This window comes from Symphodus melops (genome assembly GCF_947650265.1).
Source record: "Symphodus melops genome assembly, chromosome: 12".
In the NCBI taxonomy this organism is placed as follows: domain Eukaryota; kingdom Metazoa; phylum Chordata; class Actinopteri; order Labriformes; family Labridae; genus Symphodus; species Symphodus melops.
Genome location: NC_136702.1, coordinates 4,261,683 through 4,276,837, shown reverse-complemented (window position 1 = coordinate 4,276,837; position 15,155 = coordinate 4,261,683). Strand labels below are relative to the sequence as shown.

Below are 15,155 nucleotides of genomic sequence, written 5' to 3'. Positions count from 1 at the left end.
AATGGAGCTGTGGTAGTCGTCTCCAGTGTGTGTGTGTGTGTGTGTGTGTGTGTGTGTGTGTGTGTGTGTGTGTGTGTGTGTGTGTGTGTGTGTGTGTGTGTGTGTGTGTGTGTGTGTGTGTGTGTGTGTGTGTGTGTGTGTGTGTGTGTGTGTGTGTGTGTGTGTGTGTGTGTGTGTGTGTGTGTGTGTGTGTGTGTCTGTGTGTGTGTGTGTGTGTCTGTGTGTGTGTGTGTGTGTGTGTGTGTGTGTTAGAGGGAGAGAGAGGGAGAGAGAGGGAGAGAGAGGGCAGGCGAGCGGCTGTTAAACAGCAGTTTTGGGGGATTAGGAGGTTTTGGAGCACAAAGACTCTGCATGGAGCAGAAAGAGAGGTTCAACTGGAGGGAGGAGTTGAAGTGTGTGTGTGTGTGTGTGTGTGTGTGTGTGTGTGTGTGTTTGGAGGGAAAGAGGGTTAAGAATACAAATACAGTTGTATGCTTTGTTTTGTGGGCTGCTCTACAATCACTTTGAATATGAATTATAACAAACAGTATTTATCAAACTACAGTGAAGGATTTACACAGTGAAGCACTTTATTTAACTGGAGATGAAATCATTCATGTTTTCTCTTGTTTGTTATCCTGTGGGGCTTTCAGGTGGGCACATTGACTAAATCTGAAGAGCTCAGGGTTAGCAGGGAAATTGTCAGTCCAGCAGCAAAACTATTTATTTGAGATTCAAAGTGTCTTTTCAAAAACGTCCTGGTTGAGTTAAACCTGTTCCAGTTTCATTTGATTTAAAAGCAAAAACCCCTCATTAAAGCATCACAATCTGTTGATCGTCCGTCTTTTCTCCTGACGTCCACCCCCACCTCCATCAAACTGGACAAACTTCACGTTCTAGAAATGTTCACGAGTGCAGGACTAAAAACGAAACCCAAAAAAACCCAAAAACCTTCTTCCTATCTTTTTACTCATTTCAAAACTTCTCCAGGTTACAAGGACTGGGTCGTTGTTCTGCAGAATCCACATACAAACAAATAGTGTTTCCAACTCGGAGCGCTCGTCAGAGATCTCTGAGATGTTTGGCTGTGTTGGGCCCCGACACTCCAGGCGGCCATCAATATTTGTCCTAATTGTTGTCCTGTTTAGACTCTGGTGAGTGAACAAATTAAAGGGTCAAAGCTGCGAGTCTGAGTGATTGTCCCAGTGTGACCTCATGTATTACTGCTGCTCTGGTACTTTTGCTGAAGCTAATAAAACAGTCTCTGCCAAATAGATGTGATGATATTACTGTCAAATCTGTCTTTATTGGTAATCGGGACGTTTATGTACATGGAGACGTTCTTCTTAATTTCAGTATAGCTCCATCCAATCTTTCTGTTTACCTTCTCCACTCTGCATTCATCCATCTTCCTGTTCCTCCCTCCTTCTTTCCCATCGTCCCTCCAGAGTAGCAGTCAGCCACCAGAGCTCGTTTGATTCTGCCCAGTCCAATTATAGAGCGACTTAATTACCGAGCCTGTCAGCCTCCATCAGGAGAGCCATTCGTCATGTGGACCGGGCTGGACCAGGACTGATCGGGGCTGCGCTGGGCAGAGGGGGGGGGGGGGGGGGGGGCACTTTTATTTGTCTTTCATCGTTGGTACCTGCATGTCTGTCCACCTGGAAACATCTATCAGCCGGGGGTCACATTTTAACAACCGACTCAGGTTGAGAACTTTTTTTTCCCCCCTACATTTCCAGGAGTGTGGAACGAGCCGTGGTTTCCATCCTGAACGGTTCAAATGAAAATGTTGAGTTCAGTCCAGATCAGGAGCTTCATGTCGAAGCTGAGACGGATAGTTTCAAAATGACAGGTTGAACATTTCAGCACGGTCTCTGAGTGTGGATGGTCAAAGCCTGAAGTGTCAGTCAGTGATGCCAGCGTGTGAGGCCTTTTTCCTGCTCTGTGATGTGAGACACACATCACTTTACATGCAGTACGACTGTGTGTGCTGTGTTTCCTCTGTGTGTGTGTGTTTTCTTTCTCCTCGCTCCATCTTACATCGTCCTCTTCTTCTCCTCTCGTCCTCGTCGTGGAACAAACAGCATGAAGGAGGTTATAATTGGGAGGTCCAGAGCTCTGCCAGGTGGAACCACTTGTATCTGAATACTCTCTCTCTCTCTCTCTCTCTCTCTCTCTCTCTCTCTGTCTCTCTCTCTCTCTGAAGAACTCTCTCCTGTATTGTATCTCTGTTTGTGTCTCTGTTTCTTCCTTCATGCCTGATTTGTCTGCACCGTTCGGTGTCTCATCACGCTGCAGTATGAAGTGTTATGACGAAGCTTTGCGAACATACAGAGTTTGTATTCATGTAAAAGGTTTTTCGAGCTTCTTTGGCTAACTTGCTGTCCTGCTTCTGTCAGTCATGCAGTGTCTATTCAAGTCCAGCCCCCCCCCCCCCCCCCCCCCCCCCCCCCCCCCCCCCCCACACACACACACACACACACACACACACACACTCCTGAAAGAAACTTCCCAAGCGTTTCCATCAAAAGGCGTTCACTTCATTGAATGTCGTCCTTCCTTCAGTGTCTTTCCCTTCTTTCCTTCCTGTTTCCTACAAATCAAAGAGATTCAGCTTAACTGTAACTTAACTGTTAACTGCATGTTGCATGTTTCTATGCAAACGTTGAATCGACGTTGGCCGTGTGTCCTCGTCTTCTGACTACTCAAAGCAATTTTACACCGCAGGTCACACCTACACATTCACGCTGCTGTGAAAAGCCAACGAAGCAGCAGGAACAATTCAGGGCTAAGTGTCTTACCCGGGACACGTCGGACATGTGGCTGCAGGAGCTGGGGATCGAACCCCCAACCTTCGTATTGAGAGAGGACGACTCGCACAGCCGCCCCCTGTAGCACCTGATCGTGCACATCTGTATTTTGAAATCCGTCTTGAGTTGATCAGGTGTCTTCTCTGTTCGCTCCCTCCAGGTGATCGACGGGAAACTGGCTCCCTTCCTCGCCAAGGTCATAAAGTTCGCCAGCTCTCATGTCTTCAGCTGCAGTTTGTGTCGAGAGAAAGGTTTCATCTGCGAGCTCTGCCAGAACGGACAGGTCATCTACCCGTTCCAGGAGAGCGCCACCAAGAGGTACACACACACTCACACGATCCTTTCTCCCAAAGACTGCTCGTTGATTTTGAATGGATGAGGATGTTGTGTTTTTTTGTTCCGTGAAGCTTCTCTTTGAGCTGTTCTCTCTACTGATCGTACCCGACGTTTGATCGAAAACATCCGACGGCGAAACATGATCTGTACTAGAGGCGTCTTCTCAGGATCTGCTGGAGTTATTTACCAACATCCACTCTTCAGTTTCTATCAAGGGTTCATGCAGGTTTTAGCTGTGCTTTGGTGGACGATGACAACAGAGAGAGTAAAGGGATCGTTTCGCTTCAAAAATCAAAATGTTTCGTGCCGCCAGTGAAACGTCAAGGATGTGTCGAAAGTTCCGTGAAGGGAGGTTGTCGTCCGGGGCAACCTGGCGTGACTCTGACCTGCGCAGCTCCTGTCTCACATAACTCCCACTCTACCCACTGTCCCATCAATCAAGGAGGAAAAACCAACTAAAATGGTTTTATTTACTTGAGGAAATGACATGCACAACACAACACACATAGTGATGTCTATTCCAAACTGTTGTGACTTTTTAAGCACCCGGTTATTTTAACCTATATTTGACTTCATTAGTGCACATTTATTATTCAACCTGTTTTTGATCTCCCACAAAAAGCCTGCCGACTAAAAGTACAGTTAAACAGTTAAACTACAAACAGGAGGTGTTTTTCTCTTCTCTGTGACATGCAGCTCAAACGGATCATGGATCATGTTGACATGAGGTAAACAACGCTTTGCACTGAAGCGTACTGCATACACACAAAAATCATTGACAGAGCCGTATCTGAATAAGAAGACTTCAGATCTGATTTTTATGAACTTACGTGTTCAGTATCTCATTCAACAGAGAGAAGGATCTGGTTGATTCAGAAAAAACAGAGGAGGAGATTTGATACTCTTCCACACTGTTGGCTGTGTTTCCTTTGCTGCTGATGAAATCATCTCCAACCTGGACAAGTCCTGTTTGCAGAAACGTCCTGAGCGGTTCTTGAGAATGAATGAATTGCATCAGGAGCCGTACACTCTTTCTCCTCCGAGCAGCTGGATAAAAGCACATAATGTACTTTTTGATATTCCTCCCGAGGCTGACATGTTGAATGGACTCCATAATAAGGCATCAGGCTTGAAGTCAAAGGGAGAACATAAATTGACTGAGTAGTAAAGTCAGTGCCTCAATGAGAAGGTTCATTTATTTGAGCTGCGGGCCCTGAGGTGTGTGTGTGTGTGTGTGTGTGTGTGTGTGTGTGTGTGTGTGTGTGTGTGTGTGTGTGTGTGTGTGTGTGTGTGTGTGTGTGTGTGTGTGTGTGTGTGTGTGTGTGTGTGTGTGTGTGTGTGTGTGTGTGTGTCATGTTTTGACATGCTCAGTACATGAATGCTTGCTCATGTTTTGCTGTCTTTGTGAGGACTTGTTTGATGCTTGTTAGATGCAAATAACGCTAACAAACTAACTCACGTCTCACCCCCTCTGTAGCCCAACTACATTCAAAGTCAATAGTTTTTTTTTTGTCTGAAGCTTTCATAATGAACAAAGAAAACTTTTTCAAACAGTCATTTTAAAGGAGTTCTCACCAAACAAATAAAACTAGGAAGCTGTCTTATAGATGTGTAAGGAAAAGCTACGATACCATTTCTCAAGGTCTAAATCCAACATTGGGCTCATTGGTTTTGTCTGATTAGACGGACAGACGGATCTTGTCGTTGTTTTATTACAACAAGCCGCTTCTTTCTTTTATTTCTTTGAAAAACAGGCGGGAGGTCGAAGCGCCTCATTTGAACCTGTGACGATTAACCTGCAAGCGGCGTTTAGGACGAACCGTTCAAAACATTTCAAATGCTTAGTGCTCTTCTGAGTGAGTGTGTGTGTGTGTGCGCACGTGTGTGTACGTGTGTGTGTGTGTGTGTGTGTAAGACATAGACATTAACACACTCCAGATACCTGTCCTGGACACTGAAACTCAGAGTGACAGACAGCAGAGCGATAAGAGCCAATCAGGACTGATTCTTAGAAGACTCTGACACTCTCAGTCTGCACTATCACTTAAACACACACACACACACACACACACACACACACACACACACACACACACATTCCATGTTGAGCCGTGCTTTATGACTTGTGAAGGAAGTGTGAAGTGTTACCTGATAACAGCTGTGTGTTTGTGCTCTTCTGCACGGTAACTGAGCTGAAAGGAAAGACGAAAAAAGAAAACCTTCTTTTCAATGTTTTGCTTTAAATTTGAAACGTGTTGGAATCAAAGATGGACACGTTGTTTTCCACGTGTGCAAAGAAACGACTCCTCCAATTTGTTCCACTCCTTTCACAAATATAGTAACCCGAATAAACATCGATTATGACGTCATTTACTTGGACTCAGCCGCTCTGAAACGTGCAGAAGAAGTGCTGGTGATGTAATAATGTTTGTGATAAACTTGACCTCTGTGTGTGTGTGTGTGTGTGTGTGTGTGCGTGCGTCTCCAGGTGTGACGGCTGCGGCGCCGTGTTCCACACCGAGTGTCGACTGAAGGCTCAGCCGTGTCCTCGCTGCGTCCGACGAGAACTCCACCACAAAAGGCCGTCGTCCTTCTGGTCTCCAGACGACGACAGCCCCGGCTGCTTCCACCTGCCCTACCAAGACACCTGAGACACACACAAACACACACACACACACACACACACACACACACACACACACACCAATAGACACAGAAGTGCCTGTTTTGCTGATTTGTGTGTGTCTCCGGTACAAATAGCGCGAGCAGAGGACGAGCGCGGAGTATCTAAGGGATCTTCAGGTTTGTGATTGAGTGGACTAAACAAATCCCCCTCGTTTGTCCGACTGTAAAAAAGAAGAGGAAGGACAAAAACGCTGCACCAGACTGACCTGCGAGTATTTTATAATCATACATCACACTTGTATAGCGTCCTCGCCCCTTCAGCACACCTCTGCTTCTTGTTTCAGGGGTTCAACATATCAAATCACAACTGATCAGCTGAAACGATTCAAACTTAGCGTTGGAACGTTTTCTTGATTTACTCGAAGCGACGTCCTTCAGCTCCCTCCAAAGTCACAGTGACGTTAAACTAGATAACAGAGAATCAGAGGACAGACAACAGAGGATCTGTTTCGCAGAATATTCCCAGGGTGCAGCTTTTTTTTTTTTTTTTTTCAGGGTTTCATCTGCTGGTCAACCCAAAAACTGTCACTAAAAAAAAAAAAAGTCTCCCGTCTCTGGAAACATGCGACGGGTTTGTTGTTTTTGTGTAGGGAATAATATGAGGAAACAAACGTGTTGATAATGGATGAAGCTTAAATAACCTGAAGCCAAGTTTACTTGTTTACAGAGAAAGAAGCAGCTGCTGGGATGAACGTGGAAACATATTAAGGCCTCATTTTCTCAGCATCTGTTAAAGATTCCTTTCAAACGTTCAGATCTAAATCTTTCTCATGAAATTGTGTCTCACCGTCCTGCTCTGTCCACAGAACCTATGAAGGCTGTAACTGTGGACGCTGAGCATTTCATGTGTCTGACATGTTTCACATGAGGCGTAGAGTTGCCGGGACAACAACCTCATCTTCTTAAAAACGTAACCTAAGCTTCAGGAGACGTATTATGAATACGTTTAAGATGACGAGCGCTTCATCAGTGAGTAAAACAATCATTCACTGAACTCTCTGTTCAGTTGGACTTGAAGTCTCGACCAATGACATCGCCCCCTCCTGCAGTGACGCTCTATCAGACCACACACTCGCATACTTACGCTGTAGGTTCATGTAGCACTGTACCTACGCTGAGTGTGAACTGCACCTCTGCCCTGTGATTGGTCCCCTGGATAGCATAGTATTTCCTGCTTTGACAACATTCCCTGTATCGTTGGCGTTTTCATAATCCTGCAGAAAGAAGAGCTCTCGACCGTTATTTATCAGCTCCATCTCCAACATAATACGCTCAGTGTCGGTCGCTATGATTTCCTGTTCACAAACAGGCAGAGAAGGAGGCGGCACGGGACGCTGGCCGTTTAACTAGCATGGTAATCGCACAGCCAGCGAGAGTTAATGACAGGCGCAGTATTAAAATGAGCAAGCTTGAAGTGGACCACATCATCGTGAGCCCTAAACACAGGACAGAGAGACGTTAGAGCTCCACAGAGCTCCAACAGACGGTGCTAGGTTGAATTCTGGGAAATGTCGTCTTTTGGGAAACCTGAATCAGCTCCTGTTATGTGTCCCGCCCTCCAGCTCAGCTGCTGCTGCTTTTAAAGAAGTAAATGACAAACACTGATCGGTCATATGTCGGTCTTCATGAGGGACGATTTCATTGGATTAAAGGTTTACGTTGATGCTGTCACATTGGGACGCTTTTTTAAAAAAAAATATCGATAACATTAAAGCGGTTATAGTGAAAAGCTGTGATTGAAGTTTAGAAATCCCTTCACCTGATCTCCAGCTAGTTTTTTCTCAGACAGGGAACTAGTCAATGTTTTGAAGCACTCATCATGTAAACTTTAAAGGGACTCTCAGTGTGTCTGAGCTCATCCTTCTTACTGTATAATAACAGGCAATAATATACTGTACCTTCTTCTGTCATTGACATCATCTCTCCTCCTTCCTCTCTTCTTCTGTGGTTCTACTCTCTTCATGCAAAATCTATCAGACGTGATAGCGGCTTTAGCTTTTTAGCATTTCTATGCAACCTAGACGGCCTTCATAACCCTCTGCTTTCATGTTTCAACGTCTGGACACGCTTTACTTTACACTTTTCTTAAACGACACCGCTGCACCGTCCTGTCTGTGGCGACATTTAACAGAAGTTTAAAGATCTTCAGCTAAATCTCACAGGTGTCAACATGTTTAATGGAGAACTGAAAACGTTCAAGATTTTAAACAAATTTGTCTCACACAGTTTTGGGTGCTGATGATTCTGATGCCTAAAACAAGAAGTTAACTTTGATAGTTTAACATGTTTTTTTATTGTTGCTAGAAAAACTGGAAAGATTTGATCCAATCAGAACAGAAACTTTTTTTCTGGGATGTGAGAAAATAAAGACGTGGGTTCAGGTTAGAGCTGCTTTGTGACAGGAAAAAAACAACAACAAAAAAAATCTAAATTTGCTGTTTGTGAACGGTTGGTGCTTAAATTTCCACATCGAGCTTTGGAAACATTTTAAGAGGAGTTTCTAATTATAATAACAAAGTCATGAATTGCAGCTTTAAAGATTTTTGTGTCTAAATTGTAAAGATTTGAACTCAAACGTAGCTGCTCTAACCTCGTCGCAGTTCTTCGTCCTCTTCATCCTCTTTAGTTTCTCAGCTTGTTGGAGCCATAAAGATAATGTCGACTTGTAAGGGAATACGCTGCTGCTGTCTGCACTGAAAGAAACCCTCCGTTTATTCAGGGTTTATAAAGGAACATTTATTTCCGATATTCATGTTTATGAAGCATGAAGGACGGTGAAACAACGTCACTCAGTGTTGTTAAAAACGGGACGGGAGAAAGTGCACTGATGTGTCAGGGTTGTTTGTGTTTTGTTTTTTTTGCTATGATTTTTCTTACTTGAAGTTATCGTTGGCTGAATGTGCCTGCTGCATAAACCTTTTGTTGAAGTATTATTTTACGTGTGAAGTTTGTCTCTTCTGGTTTCTGTTGTTTAATGACCCGCAGAGCAAAGCAGGTTCCAGAAATATGGATATGTGTTATTCTTTTGACAAAGATTAGGAGCTTTTAAAACGGAACGCTGATCCCGTTTACTCGAACTGCCAAATCTGGGACCTCAAATCTAATCCACAATATTTGCTTGACTCAGATTTCCGCTCAAAGTAAAACTCGCTTTGGAAATAAACTCTTGTGAAAGATTCAAAAGATGCTAGATGTTTAACCACAGGAGCCCTGAGCGTACATGCACCCAGACGTTTAATTTACTCGTCTTACAGATCTGGACTTCTTCGTGTCATGTCCGCCGAGTAGCTAAAAGCACAAAAACAAACTCAGCTTGGTTCATTAGTGCGAGCTGCCGAATGTTTTCTTTTCTAATGATCCCCGTCGTCACGTCCAAACCAGCTTTGTTATCTCGACAGAATGAGAGGAGTGATTTCGTTTAAACAGCGTTCACATTCTAACTAATGAAAGAGACGAATGCGTTAAGATCTGAAGAAAACAAGCAGAGAGGAGGAAAATAAAATGTATGGTTGCATGTGTGCCGAGAGCTTTCATATTTAAAAGGTGCACTCGGAATAATTCAGCTATTCAGGAAGACAAACCTGATCCTGGTCTGTGCAGGTTCTTCATCATCCAGGTCAGGGTCTAAATTGAAGTGGAAGCTTGATCCAAAGGCAAATTGACTGAGTTGACCATCTTGAATAAGATCTTCAACCAAGTCCAGCTGCCTCGGGATCAAGCGTTGAATATACAGATCCTTATTTTAGTGTTTGAATTACTCAACCTGCTGGACTCTGTGGGCGGCCTCCATGTAGCTTCACCATTTATTGACCTCTTTTTGTTGAGTTTCTCGTTGAATGCAGTATTTTGTGTGTGTGTGTGTGTTTAAACTTGTTGCACTGTCCAATAATGTCGCCTCTTTGTAATCCCCTCTGGATTTAAAATCTTAAACAGACATGCTCTAAGAATAATGTTGACCTTTCACCTCCTTCTGTGTCTTTTCTGTTCTCTGTGTGTGTACGGTTCTTTATGTTGCAGGCACATGTTTTTGACTTTTCTTTGACACATTGTACAGTATTTAAAGAGAGGCACTGGACTGAAGCTCTTCTCTGGTCTGCACTTTTTAAGTTATTTTTCTTAACAGTGTTTATTTTCATGGCAGCCAAACTTTATGCAAATACAGGGAATAGATTTTCTGGTGGTTTTGTTTTGTTCTTATTTGTCTGCTCGCCACTGATGCCAATAAAGTGTGTCTTCTTAATATTATAATTGTTTGAATCCTGTGTTGAAACATATTTTTAAAGCTTTGAATTTTTTTTTAGCTTTTTAGAAAGTTTACTGATGAATAGATTTTGTAGAAACGTTGACTTGATCAACTAAAGGTTGATCTTCTGTTTTCTTCCTGAAAACAACAGCTGCTGTGTCTCAGATTGAATCACAATCTGCCACAGAAACACTCAACACTACACATCGACATGAGGATGGAAGCAGAAAAGTTACATTTTACCAAGAAACTATTTACTTTTTTAAAGAAGTAAGTTATTGTAGTAACAAGTACATGTTACTTATTTTTACGAACGTGCCCAACACAGGTCATAAATGGCGCCTATATGTTTGTAGATGGGACATGGGTCAACTATAAAATCCAAATACACATCAAATACAAACAATCACTTCAGTTTCTTGAGGTTTAGTCACATTGTTCAACTTTATTTATAGCCATTGTTTAAGAATGGTTTCTATTCTTGTAGTTGACAGACATTAAATAGAAAAATAAATGTTCCATTTATTACGACAGACAGGAAAAACTCTGAGACAGCTTTGACATGAGACGTTTAGAAGCTCTGCAACAGTCACAAAAAGGTCCATGTGGAGCGAGCGCGTTGCCGGTCACTCGTTTCAAGGTCAAGTGAATCTTCCAGATGAGCTCACAATCTGAGCTGACAAACGAAAACTTCTCTGAGCGAGGAGAGTAACGTGTGAATTAAAGGTGCACGTAGACCTGCCCCGAGTGAATCTGCATACTGTGTGAGAGCTCACAGGCTGAATCGTTTGCTGGTGATGTATGTCGAGCAGCAGGCAAATTGAAGCTGAGTGTCGACCGCGCTTAATTGTCATCGCCAATTAGTGCATTGTGGGACGCCCACAATGGATCAACTGTAGCGAGTAGAACGAAGTCCTTTGTGCTTCTCCAATGGCCCGCAGGCCAGTCAAGACTCATTTAGGACTTCGAACAACGACGGAGCAGAAATGCCAACGAAAATGAAAACAAAAGACAGTTTAAGGAGAAAAACGAGGACGGAGCAGAGAGAGAGACGTAGGAGGGGGGAGGTGGACAACGGTCACAGAGGAGTGAAGCACCGGGCCTCTGTTCTCCCAACATGAGAGGAGGGTGTACTGCTCTTACACACACACACACACACACACACACACACACACACACACACACACACACACACACACACACACACACACACACACACACACACGGTCCCCCCCTGACATTTAGCGAGCAACTACACAAAAGCTGGCAGGGCCCCAGTGTTCCCAATGACCTGGTTGTTCAGAGACTCGTTTGGCCATGTCGAAGCTTTCAGCAGGTTTGAGCTGAGCAGATCGTCTGTGTGCTTTTGCTTTTGTCAAAGGGTAAACCCAAAGTTGTTGTTTTTCTTTAATACTTGAATTCTCATCACCATGTGGAGAGGCCATTAACAGAGACTCTCAAACACGGAGGTCATGAATCCAAATGTATAGAATCCTGAAGAAGAAGAAGGTCGAGAGAAATATTGTTGTACAAAACAAGAATACATTTGTTATATAAACAGTTCTGGTTTTACACCTGTTTCTGATTGTTAAGTTCACACCTGGTTTTAGCAAAAGGCAGCTGTGACTCACAATGTTAAGATACAGACGACTACAGTGTTGTTGTGTGTGTGCATTTAATGCATCTTCAACAACACATCAACAAGCTGAATAAAAAAGACTAACACAACACCTTTGCACATATGAAGATATTATAGCTTTAATTGGGTCACTTTATTATATCTCTATAAGCCTGGAGTGCTGCCTGTTAAATTTGGTTTTCCCAAAAAGACAGTTTTTGGTTTCCATGTATTGTTACCGACGCCTGACAAATAACTGCAGAGACTACATGCATCCAGAGTTTTGTAAAAAGGCTGAAACCATAGCTCGTGGGCCCGATAACAAAAGCCGACATGATGTTTGCTCAGAGTGACGAATCACCTCAGTTAAACTAGCTCCAAGTCTCTGCACGTCTGTTTTCATCCTCTGCAGATGTGAGCTGCCCTGAAGAGTCAAGAGACAATACAGGGTGCTTTGAAAGAAGTGTTCTGTAGTAAAGTTTGCATCATGTTTAAGGACAAAGCCTTAAGGTGTGTTCATACAAGGTGAGGTCTTTGAGGCAGGTTGCAGTCCAAAGACATCTCTGGAGTGGCTGACACACATCTGTCTGCCCACGTTTCCTCTCTCTCTAATATCAGCTATTAAATAAAAAGCTAAGAAAACAGATGAAGGATCTGCTCAAGGGCGAGGCTATTTAGACACATTTTTACCAGGTAGGTTTTGACAAGGAGGAAAATTGAAAAAGATTCTTTGTGATCAATCTGTTCTCTATTGTGTGTCAGATTATGTTGCTACATGTATACTGGTTCTCAGTCCATTGTGGTTTAATATTTAGTTCCAGTAATTCTTCGAATTACTCCATCAAGTTTTAAAGTTTTTGCTTTACTTCTATCATATTATTCTGTATTTATTTTTAAGGGTCCACTTAAATCTACGAGGAAACTACCTGAGTATTGAGGTTGATAAACTTATTTTAAAAGGTGGGGTTGGTCATTTTAGCCAGCAAAATATTGTGTTTTTTTATTTGTTGAACAGTCTTTAAAACCAGAGTGGAATCAATACAAAAGTACTCTGAAAAAGGACAGAAAAGCACTGTAGTCTGTCATTGCTGTAAAAACAGACTGAGCACTGCTGTGAGGTCCGGTTTGAAAGAGCCAATCAGATGCCTCCCAGGCTGTGAAAGCTCAGCTCAAAGGACCACAGCAGCACCACCTCTCCCTGCTCTGTCACAGAGTTGTGAGCCAGCTACACTTGTGCCTGTGATTAAGGGGTGTGGCGCTACCTTTCCAGAATCAGCAACCCTGCCTTCATGACTTTTAAAAGCTTTTTATGGTTGCAAGAGCACTTTTGTTCCGGTACACTGGTGTCATGTGCTTTCATCATAATTGATTTATTTAGTATAAATTCACAATGCAGGTTGATTTCACTCAGTGGGTTGACATTCTGCATTGCATGTGTGTATACTCTTGTTCTCCTATCTTTGTGAGGGCCAGATTGAGTCTAACATTGATTATGTAGAGTAGGTGCTGCTGAGATGTTTCCTGTTGTTCTCTAAATGGCTTTTTGATTGTGGAGTTTATATCTAGTCGTTTAGGTTACAGATCAGTTCATTCTCGTGTGACGGTCAGTAGAGACCAAAGTACAAACGTTCATGTTTCTGTGGTTACCTGATCAGTAAAGGACGCAGGTCACGTCTACTCGTGCTCTCCTTTAAGTCTTAGTTAAACAGTGTGTATGTGTGTGTGTGTGTGTGCACAGGAGAGATTGATGCCGCCCCACACACAAACTCCTCCTTCTCCATTTCCTTTTATTTATCAGAGTAACCTGAGTGAAGGTAAATCAGAGCGAGAAAGAGTCGTCTCGGCTGATTTGTTGAGCACACACACAAACACACCCTGTGAGACCTTTATCCCCCAGAGAGTGATGTGACCTTTGTCCTGTGTGTGTGTGTCTGTGTGTGTGTGTGTGTGTGTGTGTGTGTGTGTGTGTGTGTGTGTGTGTGTAAAAAGAGTAAGAGCAGAGTCCTACAGATCATAAATTTGTATTTAAACATCGACACACTTATCTAAACTGTATTGTTGTGTCGTTTGAATGATTTATTTATCCACATCATGATATTAAAAAATGAAGTTTATTTTCGTCATGATTGAGTGTGAGCTTCAAACTTTTCCTCCATTTGTCTCCAAACTGAAACTCAAACGTTTAGTTAACTTTATCATTGAGCAGCAACACCAAGATGATCGACACTTCACATGTGTCTTGTTTGCAATTATTTTGCATCTACCTCTGTTTGGATGACAAAATCACAAAACAGTTTGATGCAATATTTGTACAGAATTTCTCAACCGATGTCCACATGACAAATTCCACTTGAGCATGCCTGATAAAACTCCTCAATCAAAATGTGTTTAATCAAAACATGGAGACTGAAAGCATACAAAGACATCACATACAGTAGATGTAATATATAAATGTTAGTGTGGTTTTTATGAATGTATTATACTGCGATGTGAGACAAAAAGTAGATATTTTAAAATTGTAGAGCTGACAGAAAAGTTGATGGCATGAAATGATCTCCATTGTTATATATTCTCCTCTTATTGTTTCCTAAAATCTTAAAGAAAATATAAGTGATCTCAAAGGTTTGAAAAGTTTTAAGTGTAAAACTTTCTCACTGCACTATTATGAGAAGTTATGTGAAAACTCTTTTAAAGAATGATTGTTATTCTGCAAATTGATATTTAACAATAAGGGTCAAAACAAACCATGATGGCTGGCAGATGAGAATCAAGAAACAAAGTCAGCAACTAACGTACTATGTTTGAAATTAATATAAATGCAATAGAAGAATTGAGTCTTAAGATAGTAAGTGTGTGTGTGTGTGTGTGTGTGTGTGTGTGTGTGTGTGTGTGTGTGTGGTCGGGGGTCCATCCTCTGATACCTTCAAGCTCTGCTGGTAAACTTCTACCTCCTAATGTAGGTGGTCATAAATGAAGTACCTCAGTGGTGCGTTCAGGTGCTGTTGGTAAGAGACCTCCTCCACATTGACTACGTTTTACAGAAGCTGCTTTTAGACTTCAGGATTCAAAGAGTTATAAAGAAGAAAGAGAAAACTGAGTTACAGTACATTGAGTTACAAGTAATGTTAAAAAGAAAACTCAATGAAGTCACGCAAAAACTTAAATAAAAGGAAATCTTTACTTTTTAAAAATAGTAGTGCCACAAAAGCTAGATTATTGGCACACTATTTTAAAAGGTCGATTCCACTTCTTTGATTACATTGTTTGTAATCCTTGCTTTGTATGAAGCATTACATACACTAATTGGACTATAGCTTACTGATGTTCTGTCTAATAATTGATTATTTGTGGTCAATAATAATGTCTCATATCTCAGTACTACTGATTCTTTCTGTTAAGGAGAGTGCTAAAAGTTCTTAAAATTTAAACACTTCTATTATAATTTAACCACTAGAACAATTTTTTTTTTTATGGACACGAA

The 15,155-nt window shown here is 42.2% G+C and overlaps 1 protein-coding gene across 2 annotated transcripts in view; it reads left to right on the top strand.

Annotated features, from left to right (window-relative positions):
- Nucleotides 1-10,055, top strand: part of plekhm3 (pleckstrin homology domain containing, family M, member 3) — a 32,759-nt gene extending 22,704 nt beyond the window's left edge. For both annotated transcript variants that reach the window (XM_079358152.1, XM_079358151.1), the window contains exons 6-7: nt 2,953-3,110; nt 5,617-10,055. In XM_079358152.1, coding sequence (XP_079214278.1) covers nt 2,953-3,110; nt 5,617-5,779 — 321 coding nt within the window. In that variant the 3' untranslated portion in view covers nt 5,780-10,055. The remainder of the gene's footprint in view (nt 1-2,952; nt 3,111-5,616) is intronic.
- Nucleotides 10,056-15,155: the final 5,100 nt, after the last annotated feature.